The following is a 24614-nucleotide window of genomic DNA, read 5'->3' on the forward strand; positions in this document are numbered from 1 at the left end:
TGGTTTATTCGACTTTAGTTGTAAAGTCCCTAAGAATTAGCAGTTTGCTAAAGTCCTTAATTGTAAGGAATACTTTAGTTAAATGTGCCTTAATTGTAAGGTAATTGTTTACTGCTAAATATTATTTTAGTAAAATACGCCTTAATTTTAAGGTGGTTTATTGGACTTTAGTCGTAAAGTCCCTAAGAATTAGCAGTTTGCTAAAGTCCTTAATTGTAAGGAATACTTTAGTTAAATGTGCCTTAATTGTAAGGTAATTGTTTACTGCTAAATATTATTTTAGTAAAATACGCCTTAATTTTAAGGTGGTTTATTCGACTTTAGTTGTAAAGTCCCTAAGAATTAGCAGTTTGTTAAAGTCCTTAATTGTAAGGAATACTTTAGTTAAATGTGCCTTAGTTGTAAGGTAATTGTTTAAAGTAAAATACGCCTTAATTTTAAGGTGGTTTATTCAACTTTAGTCGTAAAGTCCCTAAGAATTAGCAGTTTGTTAAAGTCCTCAATTGTAAGGAATACTTTAGTTAAATGTGCCTTAGTGGTAAGGTAATTGTTAAATGCTAAATATTATTTTAGTAAAATACGCCTTAATTTTAAGGTGGTTTATTCGACTTTAGTCGTAAAGTCCCTAAGAATTAGCAGTTTGTTAAAGTAATTAATTGTAAGGAATACTTTAGTTAAATGTGCCTTAGTTGTAATGTAAGGTAATTGTTTAATGCTAAATATTATTTTAGTAAAATACGCCTTAATTTTAAGGTGGTTTATTCGACTTTAGTCGTAAAGTCCCTAATAATTAACAGTTTGTTAAAGTCCTTAATTGTAAGGAATACTTTAGTTAAATGTGCCTTAGTTGTACGGTAATTGTTTAATGCTAAATATTATTTTAGTAAAATACACCTTAATTGTAAGGTGATAATTTTCAACGAGTTGAAATTCTTTTCTTAGTCAATGTTCCTTGATTTTAAGGAATATGAGTTCTTTTCTTAGTCAATGTTCCTTAATTTTAAGGAATATGAGATAAAGCTTTAATTTTAAAGCCACTTTCCATATAGACTGTTCTGTTTTGTTATTTGATAAAGTTGTAGTATGAATTTCTTTTAGTTTTTAAATCATTTGTTATTTGTTGGTACCTTTCTATGCTTAAACATTTAGTATTTGTTTGATCAGATTGTAAATTCCTTTGCTGTATTGTTTCAATTTGTTTGCATGTAACTTTATTGCATAGATTGTAATATTTTTATGTTCAATCACAGTCATATATTACTATTTTACCGGTTAACACAACAATTAATTTTTCAATATATGCTTAATGTGTATTAATCATATAGTATTATCACATTAATATTTCTCTTATAAATTATATTAATGTCAAGTTAATTTACTCACTCAAGTCTGTTGTTTAAATCCAGATATTTATCATGCCTTTAAAACGAAATTGAACTCAATGATGGTATCCCAGATAATTACTGTAGGGTTTCCTATCCAAACATTGATACAGCTGTTTCATTAGTCAGAGCTTGTGGTCAGTATTCGTACATGATGAAAGTAAACATCAACAATGCTTATCGTATTGTTCCTATACACCCAGATGATTTTGATACTTCTTGGATTCAAATAAATGATAGATATTATTACTTTACCTATGGGTCTGAGCTATTCTTGTGCATTGTTTGACAGGATCAGTTCTGATATTCAGTGAATTGCAGAAAACAAACTTGGTTTATATAATTGTGCACACATTCTAGATGATTTCTTTTTTTGTTGGGGACAATTAACAACTGTGTGAAAAAGGTTAACAAATTTTCATTGCTGGTGTGCTTTAGTTGGTTTACCAATTAATCATGCTAAAACTTGTCGGCCATGCAGAATCATGTCTTTTGTTGGAATTGAATTGGACTCGGTACTAATGGAGAAAATATTGCCCCAAGAAAAATTTAATAAAATTCGCTTAACTCTTGACAAATTCAAGCATCGGGAAAAAGCAACTCTCCTTGAACTACAGTCTGTTATTGGTTTGCTTTATTTTGCTTGTGCTGTTATTGTTCCAGGCAGGGCATTTTACGTCGTATCATTGATCTAACTATTGGTTTGGAATTGTGTTTTACACAATTTGTGGCAATATTCTTAGAACCCAACCTTTGATAATTTTTCGGGATATGTGTGTATATAATTTTATATACATTTTTCAGAAATGTTTGCTTGCTTTGTATACAATTTTATGTTATATTATAACTTTCATATCAGCATTGTTTTATATGTTTATATGTCATTTATTATTAAATGGCCATTTCACAATTTTATGTTAGTTTGATAACTTTCATATCAACATTGTATTATATGTTTTTCCGTCATTTATTATTAAATGGCCATTTCAATTTCAAAGTGTAGTTGTTATTCTTGAAAATTATCAAACAGAGAAAACTTCTTCAGGCAAAGATACAACAAATTGAAATGTTGACATAAAACTTAATTTATTGCAAAATAAATGTTTTTATGGTCACTTACAAGTTTGATGGTGGGTTTCATTAGGTCTTTAGTCATAGGTCGAAATATATTGGGTTCGAAAAAGCCGTACTAGTAAGTACACTAAGGTTATCGTTATGAGTAAGTACAATGTGATAATTGATGCTGTTTAAGTCCGCCATTTTAGAAGAAGAAATAATTCATAACAATTTTCAAAAACCCACCATCCCACCCACATTCAGTATTCAATTTTTGACAAGCTTATAAACATCAAAAAGGTTTTGTGTTTGTTTATAATTTTATATACAAATGATTTTTCTTTTCACTTCAAGATATGTGTGTATATTAATTTCATACACAGTTTTAGGCAAGGCAATATTCTTAGAACCCAACCTTTGATAATTTTTCGGGATATGTGTGTATATAATTTTATATACATTTTTCAGAAATGTTTGCTTGCTTTGTATACAATTTTATGTTATATTATAACTTTCATATCAGCATTGTTTTATATGTTTATATGTCATTTATTATTAAATGGCCATTTCACAATTTTATGTTAGTTTGATAACTTTCATATCAACATTGTATTATATGTTTTTCCGTCATTTATTATTAAATGGCCATTTCAGTTTCAAAGTGTAGTTGTTATTCTTGAAAATTATCAAACAGAGAAAACTTCTTCAGGCAAAGATACAACAAATTGAAATGTTGACATAAAAACTATTTAGAAAAGGGGAAATCACTATTTAAAAGATGATGAAAATTGCACACTCAATTTGATAGCCTATTCATGACAGATAAGAAAAAATGTGAAAGCAACATATCTAACTCCAGCTTAGGCAGTATTCAATAGTCAGCAAAATATTGAATTGGAATCAATGATCCATAAGGACAAAGACAAGTTGCAGTTTCTTGTTAATCCCATTTCCATGATGCTCGACTGTACACATATAAGTAATTTTGAAAAACATAACGGGAGAGTAAAAGAGCTGCAATCTTAAGTTATGTACCATTTCAATCGGTATAATATTTACGTTTCTGTCAAAATATGAAACAGAAGATCAACAAGGAAGGGTTGTATTCAATGAACGCATCCTCTACCACAGGACCACCGGTTTCGAGCTAAGCAGGACACCAAACAGGACAGGGCACATGGGCTTGTCAGCTTGGCGACAATTTGTGAAAAAAATTGTTATTGAAAAAAAAAGAAATGACAAAGAATAGAAAATAAACTACAGAGATAGGAAAAAAAGATTTCCACCACATATTCATTATTAAAATCCTCGTTCCGAATTAATATACATTTGTCAGTTCAGTTATATATAACTATAACGACTCAATTGCAACACACATGCGTGTGTTGCCGGGATAGGGACCAGTATGACAATATGATAATGTTATCGAGCAAGCAATTTCCTGCTTAAGGACGTTTTTGGGAGTTTTCATATAGACATATAGACAAAATTAAAACTGTTCAATAGAATTTCATAGAACTTAGCACGTTGCTAGAATATGATAACAGATACATTTTAAGAGAAAAAAATGGGTCATCGTTCTCATTTTTTAGTTATCTGCCCCTGAATCAAAATTTTCTACTTATTTGAGTTCATTTAAAAGGCAGATAACTTATAGATACGTAAATGAATTCTTTTTTTTTACTTCTTGATAATGTTTTTCTTTTTATTGTTTAATACAATTCTTAATTACATGCAATTCCTTATATCGTTTCTGCTATTTTTTTAAATGAAAATAAATGTACTTTAAATTCATAAAAAATAGATCTATAAAATTGAGATCTGCTCTTGAATTGGTTTTATTTTGAACAAACTCATCAAAGTTTGTATCGAATGTTGCAAAACATTAATACATTGTATGGTTCAATCTTTTTTCTATCTGAAACATCTAGTCATTTGAGAGCAATGTCTGTTTGACGAATATGTTTTTCGTTTATCTTTCTTGGTAATCAGATATAGTGTAAGTACAAAACACCGTGCCATATGCAGCATTAAAACACGATTGTATCCTTGGGACAAATATACTTACATTGTTTTACCTAATTGAAGCGATATTACATAGGGATAAAGCTAGTCTCGAGACGCAGAGCTAATGTAAAAAGGTTGTCTAATTTGATAGAACAATTAAATAGCCCTATTTTGTAAGTAATTACTTGATACACTGCAGTATCTATAATACAATTAAAAAGTGATATAACAGATACAATGCAAAATGTGTAATAATAATGTGAAGCTAATTGTGTCTTTTGCTATATTTAACGAAGAATAAGCGATGACCGTAAAAAAGATATAATTTATCATTTTATACAAGGATATATTTTGACAAAAATACAATGAAAGATATTATTCAATCTTTTGCAGATCTGCTTTTTAGGTCAAACCGAGCTGAGTTCAGTTTTTAAGAAAGCGTGATTGTCTTACTCACATAGGACCAACTGCACACAAACATTCGATTCAGCCATGGATAAAATGGAAATGCACTCATATCTTTTTGCATTTTCTTCGATAACACAAATTGCTTTCTCGTTGTAATTACGTAAAAACATAAAATTAGTTTTGGGAATAATATATAAAAAAGAAAGAAAAAGAAAAACAACAACAAAAAACAAAATCCATAATATTCTTTAATAACTGTTGCAACCAAATTGATTTTCTTCGCCACTTCACCATTTAAATGTTAGGTATGTTATTGTTTCGTTACATAAAATTGAAGATATCTGATCAATAGAAGTTAGATATCTAAAATAAATTTAGATATGTGGGATTTCATTCAATTGAATTTTGATCGATCACTGTGACTCTGGAGGATTTGTTTTACTTCAGAGTTTCTAGTTATTCTGTATGTTTCTGTTATTCATAAAAATAATACAATAGAAGATCGGTTGTCACGGCTGGTTTTCTTTAAATGCAAGTAATCACTAGTATTTATAGGCGACTCTAATACTGTGTTTATTACGAGCTAGTCTATTTACAGCTACGTGATAATTAGATTGTTTGATATTCTGGTATATTACATATTTGATATTTTAGAGAGGAGAGAAGGCAAAATGTGCAAAAAGGTATTAATATACCGTTGGAAAATGTAGGATATTCATCTGTCAACTAATCAGTGTTTTCTCTTATCAAAGTAAATAAAGTGTCTGCGGCAGTAGTAGGATTATGAAAGAAATATAACAAAGTTGTTACCCTTCTAACATTTTCTCATCCCTTATTAAAATTGTCTTTAAAAGATTTAAAAAAATACTCTTACAAGATTCAAATTATTTTATTACTAAACAATGACTTACCTCTCGCGATTTGTATATAAACAATATTTTGGCATACCATCTAAGGTTATATTTTAGACAATTAAACCTAAGAAAGTCAAGTATATGGCATTTTTTGTTTTATGCTGTGCCGCTAAATTTATATTTAACTTCTTTGGTCAGGCAAATGTTAAAATGAACTATGGTCAAAACGTTCCTGAAATATAACACGGGGCCATAGGTCCTTATGATTATATTATTGCACATCTGAAAAATTAAATAACAACGCACACAAAGTTAATATGTATTCACTAACTTACAATCAAACTTTCAGATAATCAGTTATCATTATTCATATCATGAGTAAATAACTGAAACAATCATATGAGATTTTCTAAAAGAAGACATATCGATTTGACAGTCACTTATCTGGATACAAGTAATCAAAACGAAGTTATTTTGCTGTTTTTTTTACTATTTTAAAGGTCCATTTTGTGTTAGAAATTCTTATTTTTTATTTCTCAAAAGTCTTTTATATTTGGTGTACAATTAAACATTACAAATATTAACTCATTGGCCAATTACCTGAACCATTTTTTATTATGTTGCTTTTGGCAAATAGTACAGTAATAACTAGTTTGCATTTTGTATGGAAATAATACTGTGTTTGTTGTTGTTTATTAGCTACTTTTATGACAAATAATTTCACATGTATCACTTCTTTTTTTTCAGGTAGCAAACATCAAGCATGCTTTTATACCGATATTTAAATATAATAAAACTCATATTTGCCCTTTCTAAAGAAGTAAACATTTATTGGTTTCTTAGGCACAATGTGCCTTTAAAAGATTCTTATTTTCTCTATTTTACTGACATGATGATGATTCAATTCATATTCAAAGCATATCTTTTTATTCTTATTACGTCAATAATACGTTAAATTTTCCTCGGTACATTCATACTGTGATTTGTAAGTGTACAAACTTAGCAATAGCTTTTTATTATGTTATTGTTGCCTCAGAGACCATTAATTACACGTTCAATCAAAATGTATGATAACTTGCTCATATAATCTGGTTAAAGCTCTCTCATAAATCGTTTCCATACGGCCATTGTGGAATTGTTGTCATGTCCTTAATTTCACTTTTTATTGAAGTATATTATCGGATTACAGTGATAACATTTATTAGTATAGATATATGCACAATAATGTTAGCAATTATCCATGAATTAAAGACCGTTAATTACATAATCAATTGCATTGTGCGATAACTTGCTTTCGTAATCTGCTTAAAGCTCTCTCACCAATCATTTCTAAAAGAACATATATTTTTCAAGAGTTGTTGTGATTCCTTAAATGGATTTTGTCTAAAATATTTCAATTCCATTTAAATAATAACAATAATAACAAAACTACATGAAAATTGCAGACTCGGTTTGATTGAGTCTGTACATGACGGATACGGAAATTATGCAATATCCCTCACGCCCCTATCACCGGCTTGCGCGGTATTCAATTTTCAACACTGGCAGTGTTAGAATTAATAATCTCGAAGGCCCAGAAAAATGTAAATACTAAAAGTTACATGTCAGTTTGCTTTTTGTATAAAGCATTGATTTCATCATTCTACATACACTTTCTAAATCTAACAAAATGAACTTTTCACACACTAACACACAGGTGAATCGATATATGCCACCGCCTCGCAGATGCTGCGGTGGCATAAAAACTTATTGTCTCCTAGGAGACGATGACTGGATTATGCCATATTAATATTTTGTCGCATTTGGCGAGCGACAGCGGGAACCCTGGAAGGGTAGCACTACAATGGAGTGCTAGGTGAATTTCTGGGCATTTTATTCAATCGACACGTGTTGAACTATAATGAAGATTACTTTTGATTTACAATCATTCACGTTTTAGAACTAAATTAAAGGATTCGAATTATGAATAGAAAGACCAGGAAAACTTAATGGGACTGTACGTGTGACTTACTAATAAATGCAGCCAGATCATTATAGTATTAACATTACACACACTATTTAGAAAACTCTGAATATGTAACGTGGAGTAACAAGTTCTAACCACCGGTTTAATTTATATTCATATGCGATGGGTACAACGTGAAGGCCAGGGCTATACCTTGAAACCTTGACTATGTTTAATATGGAAATTGTTCCTGTTACAGTTCCGTTGCGAACAATTGTGTTTTATCTTATTTTATTAATTATTTTACGAGTCAATGTACGGTGCATATATATTGTACATAGCATTATTTATGTACTGATAGCGTAGTGTTTGTTTTATATGAAAATAGTGGGAAGTAAAATTTCAAAATTTTATACCCTACTTGAAACTAGTTTTGTAAGAGAGGGGAAATAAATAATATACAAATCAATTCTGTACAATTCTTTAATATGAGAAGTCATACATTCATGCTATCAAAACCAATTAAACATTTTTTTTAAATTAGATATACATGTAGCTCTACATAACATATCTGAACATGAAATAAACATAAACATTCATATACCTAGTATAAAATTAATTACATCTTCATAAATATATTTGTCTACTTATATACTAGTTGAACATGTCATATAACAACAAGAGCCGTCGGTAGGACAGCAACGCTCGACTATTCTTTGACGAAATATATGCTAACATAATAACATTATAGATCTACTGAATACTGTTTGCAATGAACATTTCCAATTTTAAGATTTTTATTTCATGCCTTCCAGTGTTTTATTGTAATATATCAGATGATTATATTCTGATAAACCACTAGTGAAATTTATAAAATATAATTTCACTGTAGCCGGACTATATCTGAGTGCGGATGAAAAGAAAATCATAACTAAATGGAATAACAGGCAGAAATAAATGCCGTCATGCGTAAATTTTGCTTCTTTAGGAAAAGAAAGTCGATGGCATCATACATAATGTTAAAAATGTAACAAAATTAGAGAAATGTAACAGAACTATATTTCAAAATTGATAATGTGACGTCATGATGTGATGACGTCACAAGGGAGAATTTGCGACGTTACGCGGCAAAATCAGTAAAAAAGTACTTAAAATCACTAAAAAGCATGAAATAAAAATTTTTTTTATTTGTTTTACATATAAGATTGAAATATATTTCATTCGTGAACACCAGCTATTATATTTTCACTCGTGGCTACGCCACTCGTGAAAATATTGCATCTGGTGTTCACTCAGTGAAATTATATTTCAATCTTACATGCAAAACAAATATCCTCTATATAATCAATTGACATAACATAATATGCAAACATTAAATTATCTAAACTATAATGTTTAAGCAATATATATTTGTTATCATGCACATATAATTACATGGATTGTATTAAAATGTACAAAAAATATATATTTAAATTCCAAGTCACAAAAAACATGTCTGATGCACGTGTTCATAAAACATAACATATCTAAACATGAAATAAACATAAACATTCATATACCTAGTAAATAATTAATTACATCTTCATTATAGTTATATGTTAACTTATATACTAGATAAATTTACCCTGCATATATATAAAAAGTTTAAAGGCACATTACACCTCAGAAATGAATAGATTTGTTTGTAAAAAAGGGCAAATGTGTGTTTTATAATGTTGTTATAATAGATTTAGAACATGTGATATTATTATCTCCTGACAACTGACAAAATATTGAGTTTGAAAAAAAATATGATTAGGGTAGCAAATGTAAACAAATTGTAATTTGACTTCCATATAAAATACTTATTCATCATTACTGTACTAATTGCTAAAATGCAAAAAAGATGGTCAATGAGGCACATTTTTGAAAAATAAAAGTAATAGCATTTTTAAGGCTTAATGGGCCTTTAAATCAAACTTGTGTAACCAATTGAAGAATTACACACGCATGTATATATTCTTAGTATACAATAAACATTTAATAACATGTGTGTACATATGTACTGGATACATTCAATAAACATTTCATGTTACAAATATGTGCAACATTATGTTCACATGGTACAAAATTGTGACAACAAGTTTAATTAACCAATAAATAACACATGTACATGATCGTTTTTACTCAAATATTGTAATCAGTTCTAATGTAAATCTAAACTTCTTTAATGAATATTTAAACTTTGTTATGATAATAACTAAGTTCATAATACATGGTTATCGGTTGAAAGAGGGTATTTTATTCAAAATAGCACCAATATTTGTATAGACCCCCAAAATGGACCTTGCCCTAAAATAAAAATTTGCTTCTGCAATTTCAAATACATGTACAGTACTGTCGAAAAGATCAAATGGAGGACCCTGTGATGGATTCTGCACTTCAGGTCAATGAAAAAGAGTTGCATACTAAATCTGGAGTCAATCAAACTTAAAAAGACCAAGTTATGCTCTCGACAAGTCTATTAAGTATGAAAATTAACACAGGGCAATAACTTAAAAAAAACATTGAGTACAGAGTACCGGTTCTTATGCACTGCACTTCTTCTCAATCAGATTTATAATCCTCTGAAGTTTCAAGTTGATAGGTTTTATAGTTTAGGAGAAAATGGTTCGGACAAAAATAATGTATGAGAATTAACAAAGGGCAATAACTGAAAAATTAAAAAGAGCAGAGACCGGTTCTTGTGCACTGCACTTCTTCTTAATGAGATCTATAATCCTATGAAGTTTTATGTCCATACCTTTAATTGTTGGAGAAATGGCTCGGACAAAAATTAAGTATGAAAAATAACAAAGGGCAATTACTCAAAAGATAAGAAGTGCAGAGTAATGATGCACTACAGTTCAGTTCATTGAAAGAAGCAGGCATACCAAGTTTGGAGTCAATCTGAATTATAGTGCTGACAGAAGTAACCACTATATGTGTTTTTTTTAAAGCGACACAAAAAGGGCAATAATTCTGATAAAATCGATGTCTTAGTAATGTTCATTGGACATTGACCTATTATACACTCAAATATGTGTCTAAATTTCCATTCCATCCCCATCTGTAGTTATGGAGATACCAAGTTACATGCACAAGCTTAACCATGAAATTCAAGGTGAAAAGGGCACATAGATATGCAAAAAGGCAAATCAGAGTTAAAGAACTTGTGTTTATCATGTTAGATGACCACAGAAATCAAGCATCTCAACCCATTTCCTTCAAGTTCAGAAGTTTTAGATACTAACTTGCAAGCAGAAATTCAACCAGTGTGATGCCGATTTATACACTTGGATAATTAAGTAGCTCTCCTTAGTCTTTGAATAGTCCAGCTTAAGTGATAACTAGTATTTTAGAAAAAAAAGTGAGGAAATGATCTGAAAATTTGCACACAAGTTATTGAACTATATATTTTTATCAAATAGTATGGTTTACACATTTTTACAGAAAATATTTCAAAATACCTTGACTTTATATTACAACCATATATGAAATCATTACCGTCGTATGTGAAAGATACCTCTGATTTTTTGCGTAAATTAAAATCTTTACCTAAACTTTCAAAAGATTCAGTACTTGTTACTTTGGATGTAACTTCACTGTATACAAATATCCCACATGAAAATGGGATAGCTGCTTGTAAATACTTTCTTGATAATGAAAAATGTGGTAGTGTATTATCAACGGAGGAAATATGCACTCTTCTTAAATTGACACTTAAAAGTAATCATTTTCAATTTAATAATGAAAATTATTTACAAATTTTAGGTACCGCTATGGGTAGTTCTATGGCCCCTACATACGCATCGCTATTCATGGGTAAATTAGAATCTGATTTTTTAAACAGTTATGACCTTAAACCTACGACTTGGCTCCGCTTTCTAGATGATATATTTATGATATGGGATCATTCTATAAGTGCCTTACATGATTTCATAAACAAATTAAATACATGTCATCCTACAATTAAATTTACATATAATATATCGAAAAAAAATGTGTCATTTCTTGATGTTAAGATTCTTAAAAATGAAAATTGTACATTATGAACGGAAATTCATATAAAACCTACAGATGCCCATCAATATCTGGAGTATAACTCATGCCACCCTAATAAATGTAAAGAGGGTATACCATACAGCCAAGCTAAACGTTACAGACGTATCATTTCAGACAATGATAAATTTCATGAATGTCTAATCAATTTAGAATCTTTTTTCAAGATCAGAAATTATCCTGATAGCAAGCTGAAATCTGCTTTTGCAAAAGTAAAATATTCAACCCAAGAAGAAGCTCTGGAAAATAACCAAAATATAACAGAGCAGCAAAAAATCATACCATTTGTTATCCCATATAATTCGTCTCTTTCCCATCTTGGTCTTATAATAAATAAATACTGGGATCTTTTAATGTTGTCAGAAAATGACTGTGTTAAAAATTTACATAATCGTAAACCAATCTTAGCATACAGCCATCCCAAAAATCTTCAAGATTCCCTCACCCATTCAACTCTAAATAAACGGAATATGAACGGTAAAACTAATAAGTGTAATAGAAAAAGATGTACTCACTGTAAAAATATTGAAGAAAATAGTAAATTCACAAGTACAAATACTGGAGAAACATTCGAAATGCATTTTGGTGGAAATTGTACTTCTAATGACGTGATTTATTTAATTACTTGTAAAAAATGTAAAATACAGTATGTCGGCCAAACCCATCAACAGGTATCAAAAAGAATGAACAGCCATACATTTGATATAAGAAGTAATTATCATCCCAATTTTTCTTCTAATGTTGCAATTCATTTCAATTCCGAAGATCACTCACTTGATGACTTTTCCTTTATGCCGATTGATAAACTTCATGATCATATGGGGAGACTTTTAAAAGAGACATACTGGATACATAAGTTAGAAACAATTTATCCGAAGGGTTTGAATGCAAAAGTGCTTTACAAATTTTAAAATCATTTTTCAAGTAAATATACTTGCAACTTTTTACAAACTCGTCAATATTTTCTTTAGTACATATCGGCATAAAAAGACTGTTCTATTTTAGTAGTCATTCACTGTATCTAAAAATGTTATTAATTTATTTAAATCTATACAAATACAATATTTATGTCGATGATATAAGTATTTAATTACCTCCCTTTATTCACGCATAATTTTGATTGTTACATTTATATACTACATTATTCGTAATGTATTCATATATTTTTTCATTATTTCATATAACATAAATTGATTTTGAGCATAATACCATATTTTGAATAGATAATAGATAGATCATTTTCATTTTATTTGATAGCTTTATAAAATATACTGATTGAAAACGATGTTTCTAAATTATTATCTCCCTTTTTTACAATTTTCAACATGTGATTAAAGCACATTTTTTTCGAATTCTAAACTTTCACATAGGTAACTGTCGTTTTCATACTTGTTGTAATTATTTACTATCAAATAGTATGAAACCTCGAAAACAATTCCCATCCTATCTTGTCAAAAGATCTCAGTGGAGATCCTTTCGCTAAATTGAATAATATTAAGTAACAGTATAAACTTGTACACATCAATCGTCTTGCATGATTTTTAGTAAATATAACTTTTTTTTCCATATTTACAACATAAAACAAATAATGAAGGAATCTCTTAAATAAAACACGTAAATGTTTCTCATCTCAATGGAAAAAAAAATATATATATACCAATTACTGTCCTATTTGTCATATAATCCTATACATGTATATCATATCACTGGTAATAAAATATACAGTTTCCCTGTCCTATATATCATATTCACAGATATTTATATATACCATATCCTTGTCATATATATCATATAATTGGTATTTTTATAGAAGATTCACTACACTTACATTCATATAACTGGTATTTTCACAGACATTCACTTCTACATTCATATAACTAGTATTTTTACGGTGTTCACTTCTACATCCATATAACTAGTATTTACATATACCATCCCCTTGTCCAATATATCATATAACTGGTATTCATATATAACATTCACTAGTCCTATATATATTATCACTGTAATTTATATAAACTATTTTATTCCTATCTTGTATTTCATAAAACTGGTATTCATATATACCATTCAAATGTCCTGTATATCATATAACTGATACTCATATATACCACTCCCTTGTCATATAATTGGTATTTATATATACCATTCTCTTGTCCTTTATATCATATAACCGGTATTCATTTATATACCAATCCCTAGTCCAATATATCAAATAACTGGTACTTTTTATACCATTCCCTTTTCCTATATTTCATATAACTTGTATTTTTATACCATTTTCCTGTCCTATATATTCCAAAACTGGTATTTATTTATACAATCCCCTTGTCTTATATATCATATAACTTGTATTTGCATGTTACATTACTCTTTTTCTTTTTCTGACCTTGTACATTAAACATTTGTTTTATGATATTTCTATTAAATTTACTTATTAATTATTTATACACTTGTTTATTTACATATCTTTTTTGTATTTATAATTATAACATTACTGTTTTCAAATCAGTTTTTTTTTCACAAACTATACCTGATCTTTAAAAAAAATAACCTTTACCCTTACTAAGATCAATATATCTATAATATTTCACTTCATTTTTTTTTCCATTTATTTATTCATAAACACAATTTGAATGTTATTTTCTTCAATTTCAATATTATAAATGCATTTTGTTGAAATGACCAGAAATCAATATTAAACAACTTAATATTTTGCATGATTTATATTCTATCATAATGCATTATATTCATTCTTTAACTTTACAACATTATGTAAATATCTAACTTGACATTAGTATAATTTTTTTATGAAAATAAAGAAACAAATTCATCATGTCCTTTTAACATGAAATACTTCAGTTAAAATACTATGTTTACTGCAAGTATCCTACATCACTGTTAAAAATTCAAACCATTTTTGTGTAGAAAATAAAAAAAAACACATTTATCATCACTTTTAACATGGACTAATTAAGTTTTCTTAAACACTATGTTATCTACATGTATACTACATGTATACTTAATCACTTTTTTTGTTGAAAATTCAAACAAAAAGTAATCATCATGCTTAACATGTAAATTACATGTATCTCACCTTTTTGTTGAAAAATGAAAGCATTCTTCACCATCATTTTTAACATGAAATAACTGATTCTGATTTTTTACATGCTGTATAGCATCATTTCTCTTCCTTCCTTTAAGTCCTTGGAATGTCAATGTAAACATACACTCCTCACCATCTCCTGTTATATCACAGTACATTAAACTGACATCTACAGAATGGGGAATACTAGGAAGACTATCAACAAACTTCTGCCATGTTGTCAAACTCATAATTACAGTATTAAGATTAATGACCTTTAAACTCTTCATCTCTAAAGGTAACTGTATTATATTGTCAGTTAACCTACACAACTCTAACTGAAGCTTACTGAGATTGTGTAACAATGATAATACTCTGACTAGTCTCTCTGTTATATTGGCATGATATAATTGAGATTTACTCAACTTATCTACAAACAATAGAAGTTCTTTTAATTTGTAAGATTTTTTAATAATATCAAATATTTTCTCATTACTATCTTTCAACTCCCCAAATCCAAATATTTCAAGGTTTGTAGCATCAACATCTATCATTCTAACAGCACATTCCAAATTAAGGTAATTAAGTTGTTGATGTTTTGATAAATTAACATCATGCTGGTTCATACACTCACAATCAACATAGCGAAGATGTATTTGTTCAAGATGACTGGTTCCCTCAAGAAAATTACAGAATGTAGTAGTATCATCATGACTCATTGTTATAAAACTTATACTTATTGCTACAAGACTGACCATACTAGGTAGGTTGCTAACAACTGTTTTATTCACTGGGTAATATATGTTAGTGACGAGGGAATTATAAAGAGACAGAGATTTTAATGTTAAAGTATTTACTTTTATTGTCTCAGAAACACAATTGTTTATCTCATCAATTGTCTGTTCATTACTCTGTGTACTTGATAAACTATCTAATGTTATTTCAATTTTTTCAAGATGATGAAACATTGGTAAATATTTTGTAAATCTAACATTTTTTGTGTTGATGTTATCTACATTAATAGACAAAACAGATTCAGGAACAATATGATGCTGATCAATGCTTGAACAAACTATATCAATATCACAATACAGATTTAATCTATCAATAATCAAATCTCCTATATAAAACACAGGATTACTTCCTTCACTACATGCTGCATTTAATTCTTCTATTAACTCAATTATAAGCTTTTGAATATCAGTAATATAACTATCAATCATACAATAAGTACTAGTTATTGTTCTCCTGTATTCCTGAACACGAGAGTCTTCTGACACAGTATCATATATGTATTTTGAAACAGGTGTTGCTAATCTAGGTTCTAGACCACATAGCATAATGACAACATTTGACTGCTCTAATATGTCATTTACTGTTGAACATTTCTGAAAAACCTCATAAATAAACTTTTTGGCTAATTCAACATATCCTGTATTACCTGATGAACCAATTTTTGTATTGAAATTGATACCAATATTCACTGCAGCCAGAAATTCTTGCATTGATTTGTGAATAAAAGAGAACAATGAGCTTGATGGTTCTGATACAGATAAATTTGGACATTCATCTTCTGTAATTATTCCAAGTTTCAAGCAATTTTCTCTTACTTCATCTGATATTTCTAGTTCATCAAACATACAAATGTCAAATGACAAGGACTTATTCTTATGACAATTAAATAGTGTCTCAAAAGCCAACTGTGACACTTCATGAATTAAATGTCTGTTTAAACTTAATTTGGTTTTATCTGCTAAATATTGAGGGAGGTTTACTTTCTGGGTACCCTTCATGAGGCCAGTACTTGTTCCTGTAGTTTTCATGTCATTCCAGGTGAAGAATAATTCTAACATACCGGTGTAGATGGCACATCTTGAGGTTTTATCGAGTTTACCATCAAACCATAGACATATCAGTTGTTGCAGCATAATTGGTACCTGTTTTAAACTTTTCAGAGACTTTTCCTTCAGCTTTTTCCTACAATCTCTAGCTTCTTTATTAGCATGTCTTCTAACATTTAACAGTGAGACAGTCCTATGTACCATTTCCGTTTCACATTTAAAATCAAACCCTTTCAGTTTCAGTGACTGTTCAATCTCCACATCACTTGATCTTAATGTATGAAATTTCCATGGCCGTGAAGTAGTTACTATTGTGTACTTCTTAAAGATGCTATGTTTTGGGACATTTTCAGATGACCATTCATCTAAGCCATCAAGCAAAATGATAACTCTAGAAGATTCTTCTTCAAGAAGTGTGTTTAACATTTTCATTTGATAACGTTGTTGAAGCATTTCATCAATAGTGTTAATGGTTTGATACTGTCTAAGAGGGATGTAAAATAAAAAATCAAATCTTTTCAGCTCTTTTACACCATTGAATTTAAGTTCATAACTTTTATTGTCATATTCATAGTCATCACTGTGATATTCAGAGTCTGTCAAGTCACCATCAGAGTCATCACTGTATAATTCAGAGTTTGCTACGTCATTACTTTCATCCTGAATGTCATCACGGTCACTTCCATGTTTCTTAATGCCACCCATGTGTTTTTCATATTCAATATCTCCTCCATGTTCCTCGTTTACCTCTTCATTTACAATGTCACTTCCATGTTCTTTATGTTTCTCATCACCACCTTCATTTTGATTGCCACCTCCATGTTTTTCATGTTCTTCATTGTCACCTCCATGCTTGTCATTGCCACCTTCATTTTTACCGTCATTTCTATATTTCCCACTGCTATCTTCACTTTCTTTTTCATTTTCATGTTTCTTATTATCATCTCCATGTTCTTCATTATTACGTCCATGTTTTTCATTTCCGCCCTCATGCTCATTTTTATTGTCAGCTTCATTTTCATTGCCACCTTCATTTACATTATCTACCCCATGTTCTTCATTATCACCGTCATGTTCTTTATTTTCACCTCCATGTTCTTCATTGTCGCCTCCATGTTTTTCATTTCTGCCCCAATGCTCCTCATTTTTATAGTCAGCTTCATTTTCATTATCACCTCCATGTCCTTTATTATCACCTACATGTTCTTCATTGTCACCTCCATGTTCTTCATTATCACCTCCATGTTCTTCATTGTCACCTCCATGTTCTTTCTTATCTACCCCATGTTCTTCATTATCAACTCCATGTTCTTCATTATCACCTCCATGTTCTTCATTATCTACCCCATGTTCTTCATTATCACCTCCATGTTCTTCATTATCACCTTCATGTTCTTCATTATCACCTCCATGTTCTTCATTATCACCTACATGTTCTTCATTATCACCAACATGTTCTTCATTATCACCTACATGTTCTTCATTGTAACCTCCATGTTCTTCATTATCACCAACATGTTCTTCATTATAACCTTCATGTTCTTCATTGTCACCTCCATGTTTTTCATTTCCACCCCCATGGTCCTCATTTTCACTGTTAACTTCTTGTTGCTCACTATGTGCCAAACACCAACAGTTGACCAGGTATTTACAAAAACTAGTTTTTCCTGACCCTGCATCTCCTAGAATATACACAGATTTTTGGGGAACTCCATTATATGTGAACATTTCAGACATTGTTTTAACCTCAACTTCCTTTTTCTCTCCCTTTTCTTCTTTCATTTCCCTCATAATTTGGGGCCTAATATAAATCTCATTAAAGCTACATTTTTTACTTTTTGGTTGTAAAGGTATTGTAGGAACCTGCAGCAGGGTTTTGTGATACTGTTCAATCAGCTCTTTCCGCCATTCTGTAATTTAAATGATAATATGGATTCCAATTGTTAAAAGCAAATCAATGTGTAAATATTACAGAAATATATTAAAGAAAAGGAATACAGCACTGAGGGCCTCCTTGAATTATAAAGACAAACTAGAAATGTGTCCATAGGACACGGGTGCACCCACCGTGCCACTGTTATGTCAATCTTATGACTCTATGTCAAATATTTTTTGAAAACTAAAAATCTTTTACTAAGTAAAGGGCAAGAACTTTACAAATACTGAATAAATCCACAAGCAAACCCCAAGGAGCATAAGTACACATGCTGACCAACATTCTTGTAAACTTTCAGGCCTACAAGTGAAATACTTTTTGGGCTATGCATGAACAAGTTGAAAATTGCAAAATTTATACTTCTGTAAGTCAAGGGCAATAACTCTATTAAACAAGAGCACCGCTAGGCGGAGCATTATATGCCCGATGGTGATTTTTTTTTTTAGTAAAGATAAGGCATTTGTAAGACATGGGAGTAAAATAAAGTATTACCTCCTTCAAATAACAATCCTCCTTTGAAGTTTCAATATTGTGGTCCAAATGGAACTTTAAGTTATGCCCCAGAAACTGTTTTCAATTCTAAGGTAAAAGTGACCTTGACCTTTGACCTTGTGACCCCAAAATCATTAGGGTTCTTCTACCCAATATGGACAATCATACTATGAAGTTTAAACACAGTAGGCCAAATGATACTTAAGTTATATTCCGAAAACTGTTTTCAGTTTTAAGGTCATAGTGACCTTGACCTTGTGGCCCCAAAATCAATAGGGGTCTTCTACCCAATATGGACAATCATCCTATGAAGTTTGATCACTGTGGGCCAAAAAAAACTTAAGTTATGCTCAAGAAACTGTTTTCAGTTCTAAGGTAATAGTGACCTTGACCTTTGACCTTGTGACCCCAAAATCAATAGGGGTCTTCTACCCAATATGGACAATCATCCTATGAAGTTTGATCACTGTGGGCCAAATGGAACTTAAGTTATGCTCCGGAAACTGTTTTCAGTTTTAAGGTCATAGTGACCTTGACCTTTGACCTTGTGACCCCAAAATCAATAGGGGTCTTCTACCCAATATGGACAATCATCCTATGAAGTTTGAACACTGTGGGCCAAATGGAACTTAAGTTATGCTCCGGAAACTGTTTTCAGTTTTAAGGTCATAGTGACCTTGTCCTTTGACCTTGTGACCCCAAAATCAATAGGGGTCTTCTACCTAATATGAACAATCATCCTATGAAGTTTGAACACTGTAGGCCAAATGGAACTTAAGTTATGCTCCGGAAACTGTTTTCAGTTTTAAGGTTATGGTGACCTTGACCTTTGACCTTATGACCCCAAAATCAATAGGGGTCTTCTACCCAATATGGACAATCGTCCTATGAAGTTTGAATATTGTGGGCCAAATGGAACTTAAGTTATGCTCCGGAAACCAAATTGCTAACGGAAGGACGGACAGACGGACGGACGGACGCCAGGGGGTATAACATAATATGTCCGAAATTCTTTCGGGCATATAAAAATGAAAAAAGTCCCAGGTGCATAGCTTCACAGTGATGTGAATCATTATTCCTGTAATTTAGTGATGTTGATCATTATTCCTGTAAAGTTGGTTGATTCTAACTCAAGCACTCAAAGAACAAATAACAACATAATAAAACGGTTTTTACTAAGTCAAGGGAAATAACTCTACAAATACTGGATAAATCCACAAGCAAAACTAAATATGCTGAGCAACCTTCCCGTAAGGTTTAATGACTCTATGTCAAATCCTTTTTGAGTTACATGTGACACAAGCAGAAAATTGCAAAAAAATTTCTAACTCAAGGGCAATAACTTTAAAAATACTAAATAAATCCAGACAAAAATACCCAGGTGCACAACTACACATGCTGATAAATATTCCTGTAAAGTCTCATGACTCTAGGTCAAATACTTTTTGAGTTACGTGCGACACAAAAGAGAACTGACGGACGGAAGGACAGACGGATGGAAGGACAGACAGACAGAAGGACGGACAAGGGTAAATCTAATTGCCCGTCACTAAAGTGGGGGCACAAAAATCAGTCAGACTGAAGCTAGTCAACAGAGAGTCACTGTTATACAACATATAAGATTTAGCCTTCTCATATTTTATACACAATATCTGATTTAGACTTTTCATATTCTATACAAAATACTAATGATTTAGCCTTTTCATATTGTATACAACATACTTGATTTAGCCTTTTCATATTGTATACCACATATCTGATTTAGCCTTCTCATATTCTATACAAAATACCTGATTAAGCCTTTTCATATTCTATACAACAAACCTGATTTAGCTTTTTCATATCCTTTAAAAAAATACCTGATTTAGCCTTTTCATATTGTATACAACATACCAGATTTAGTCTTATCATATTCTATAAAACATACCTGATTTAGCCTTTTCTTATTCTATAAAACATACCGGATTTAGGCTTCACATTTTCTATATACAATACCTGATTTAGCCTTTACATATTCTATATAATAAAACTGATTTAGCATTTTCATATTCTATATAACATACATGATTTAGCCTTTTTATAATTATTCTATATAACATACCTGACTTTTTATTTTCATAATTATAACATACCTGATTTAGCCTTTTCAAATTCTAGCTGTTTTTGTTGTGGAGAATCTTCTACTTGGAGTCTTTTTATCTCCTACAACATAAATTATCATACAAATAATTGTGTTTTATTCAGTAATTTTTAATCATTTCTATTTTATACAGTAATATTCTTAGTTTTAGTCAGTCTGTTCAACATACAGTGGCCTAATATATCTCAAGAACATCAAATTTCCTTCATTGAAAATCAATCTTATTGCAATGGACAATTTCTCTACAAAGAATTTTACATTTTGACATTTTTTGGTGCAATCATACATGTACATAATTTTATTATCAATGATAAATATTTATAAGGCTGTATTGCCATATTTCAAGTTTCATGAAAATATTTTCATACCATATTCACCATACTTTTCATCTATTTTTTGCCATAGCAACCAAATTTTTCAACATTATAGAAAGACAAAAACATTATAAATCTCCAGATTGACATCTAGTCATCTCTTAAGTTTCAAATGAACATTTTCAGTACTTTTTGCATTAGCATGGGATCATGTTTTGTGGATTGACATACGAAGGGTAAATCTTTAAAGTCCCTCCCGTTAAACCTGTAGGTGACTTAACCAACATTGCTTCAGAGACAGTATCTCTCTATGATACAGAGGCTGAAGCACCTCCTGGTGTACCGAGTTCAGATAACATTAGTTTATTATTGATTGAGATACTTGTATCATAATTTTATAGATCTTTTAGGTTTGTTCTGACCTGTGAATTCTTACCATGTAACAGTACAGGACAATGTAACAACCTGTTACCATGGAATTCTGGTTCATATCAAACAAAGAGGGAAACTAATAAAGTGCTTTGGCTTTGATATATGTATTCATTTCTTGTCCTAAAAATTATAATTGATCAATTATATAATAGATATGATGGCAGTATATAGATTTAAACTTAAGTTTCAAATATTAGGGTGTTTTCATTAATAATTCATTAAACCTAGACCAGTATTTACTGTTAACTTGAAATTGTATTTCAATTTTTTTCACTTTACAATCTGGAGGTGAGTGCCTTTAACGAAATGATTAATATGGCAAAATTTTGTCAACAGTTAAACGAAAGCATTCAAAATAGGAGATGCGGTATATTCATTTTCATATAATGAGAATTCTGTTCTCAGTTGTATTATCTTATTATTTTCTCGTATGTATGATACATTATCATTCAGCAAAATTATTTTCTTAGACATATAATTCATTACAGGTGCAAGTTTTTAACACATTTTAGAGGAAAGAATTTTCCACAATTACAATAAGTCTTTATCCCCATTAAGACAATTACAAAACAGTATGATAATGGCTTTTACAGAGATATACCCTAAAAATCTGATAATAAGTTGTCTTGAAAACAAGCCTGTCTCAAAAATAAGACACCATTTTCTTACAGTCAAAATTTACTTGAATAAAAGAATATCAGATGGTTCAAATCTGTAGGGTATACGCAGTGGTTCTGCTTGCAACGAAGATCTGTGACACATGAATGGGCCTACTTCCAGAATGAGAAAATTGCTCCACATAATACAATACGTTTGTGACATTGTTATTGTCAAATGTTATGATTATACCGTACATCAAATTGTTCTACATGCTTTTAACTTTTATAACAGATAATGATTTTCTTTCTATTATGTAGGGGATATACTCCAATTTATATTCTGTGTTTTTATGCAAATGCATTCAATAAGTAATTAATTTTCTATTAAGTCTTGTTAAATTTTTTTCATCCCTTGTAACAACAGACAACTGGCATCATGAATTAATAAAGATTGCTAACCTTATTGCGTGCCTTGACAAGATAATAAAAATGGGTCAAAGACAGAAAAGGCCGGGTTGCAAATACCAAATATCATGAAGCTGTGATGTTTACCATTGACAATTAATGTCGAAAATTTAACTAAGTCGGTAAAGAGGAAGTGGATGAGCGATAGACCTGAAATCAAATCCCACAGTATGGGACCATGTGTCAATGCTGTATGCTAAATATCAAGAGGCTGCAATAAGTAGTTGCTAAGAAAACTGTTACGAAAAATTTCCCCCCGCCCTCCAACCCGCCGCCCATCATTCACCATACTATAACCCGGGTTTGCACATGTTCAACCGGGCCAATAATGACCTGCCATACAAAAATTAGTTCTCTTAAAATCATGCCTGTAAGTAATACATGTACTGGAATATTAACCGGAAACAGACAATTGAAACTTGAAGTTTTACCTCTTTTAGTTTTGACATCTGTGTTTTGAGGTCCTCGTATTCCTCTTTAGTTGGAGCATTTCCCATTTCTGCCTTGATTTGTCTCAGAACTTCTTCAAACCCTTCAGTAGTTATAATGAAGTCTTTCTCCTTCAGCTGATGAAAAATATATGTGCTATATTTTCTTTCGAAGAAAAACATGTAGCTACATGGGATTTATAAATTATAATACACAACATAATTATAATATAGGTCAAACTTCATTACAAAATTATCTGAATTGCTTTTTTTTTAACTCTCACACTTTTTCAGTGGACATCTTAATTCTACCTTTATAACAGGGTGTTTGGTATAGGTATCTGGCTATCAGCTTCTTATTTTCTTGTTTTTGTTGATTTCCATATATATTTCAGTGTAACCTGGGGCTAGCAGAAAAGTTCAAATATCTAGAAGGTTCCAGGTTTTATATAATACTTCTGTTTTTTTAGGAGGGGGGATGGGGGGATTCACATGTTTTTTTGAGAATTCCCCCCTATTTTTTTACAGTCTGGGGAAAAATTTTATTTAGAGAAAGAAGGAAACAAATCAACAAATGTAATTAATTCTCACTAATTTTCGATAAAAATCCCCCCTGTTTTTCAAATCCTAGAATAGACACTGCATTTTGCAAAGTCGTTTGGACTTCACAAGTTTACAAGTACGAAAATTCAGAGGTATGAATTATACAGGTCACAGCTAATTGGAAGATACAAATGTTTTGTGGTTTTATTATCTCAAGTATAATAAACCTTCACCATGTTCACACCCTTTTTCAATTTCCGGATATTAGAAGTAAATATTTAATTGATATTATCAAAACTTTAACACAAATTGTTTTGTAATTCAGAATTTAGAAGTCCTGAAATTCAAAGGTATGAATTATATAGAATTTAGGAACTCTGAAAATTGTTCGGATTTTAGAAGTTTTTCCAATTTTATAAGTTCCTGATTTCGTAAGTTACTCTGTATTAATCAATTAGACCTCTTTTCTTTATTTTTAACAGTTTAAAGTTACATAATTAATATGTATGTTTATGTGACTTTATCAATTATCTTAAGGAAATTATCTTTTGAATTTGACTATAATTTACCAGTTCAAACTTTGTTACCTTAACTCTGTCCTAAATTT

The 24614-nt window shown here is 30.4% G+C and overlaps 2 protein-coding genes across 3 annotated transcripts in view; both read right to left on the reverse strand.

Annotated features, from left to right (window-relative positions):
• The window catches only part of LOC132723329 (uncharacterized), an 80524-nt gene that overhangs the window by 15455 nt on the left and 40455 nt on the right, over positions 1-24614 (reverse strand). The gene's annotated exons all lie outside the window — the stretch shown is intronic.
• Positions 9334-24614, reverse strand: part of LOC132723327 (uncharacterized) — a 40217-nt gene continuing 24936 nt past the window's right edge. The window contains exons 4-6 of one of the 2 annotated variants that reach the window (XM_060708007.1): positions 23468-23602; positions 21219-21288; positions 9334-18568 (exon numbers count right to left, since the gene is read on the reverse strand). In XM_060708007.1, the coding sequence (XP_060563990.1) occupies positions 14826-18568; positions 21219-21288; positions 23468-23602 (3948 nt within the window). In that variant the 3' untranslated portion in view covers positions 9334-14825. Of the gene's footprint in view, positions 18569-20945; positions 21013-21218; positions 21289-23467; positions 23603-24614 lie in introns of those variants that run through there. The other variant, XM_060708008.1, reaches the window with a different exon arrangement.

The sequence above is a fragment of the Ruditapes philippinarum genome, unplaced genomic scaffold (genome assembly GCF_026571515.1).
Source record: "Ruditapes philippinarum isolate M1 unplaced genomic scaffold, ASM2657151v2 ctg4451_1_1_1_1, whole genome shotgun sequence".
Lineage (NCBI taxonomy): Eukaryota > Metazoa > Mollusca > Bivalvia > Venerida > Veneridae > Ruditapes > Ruditapes philippinarum.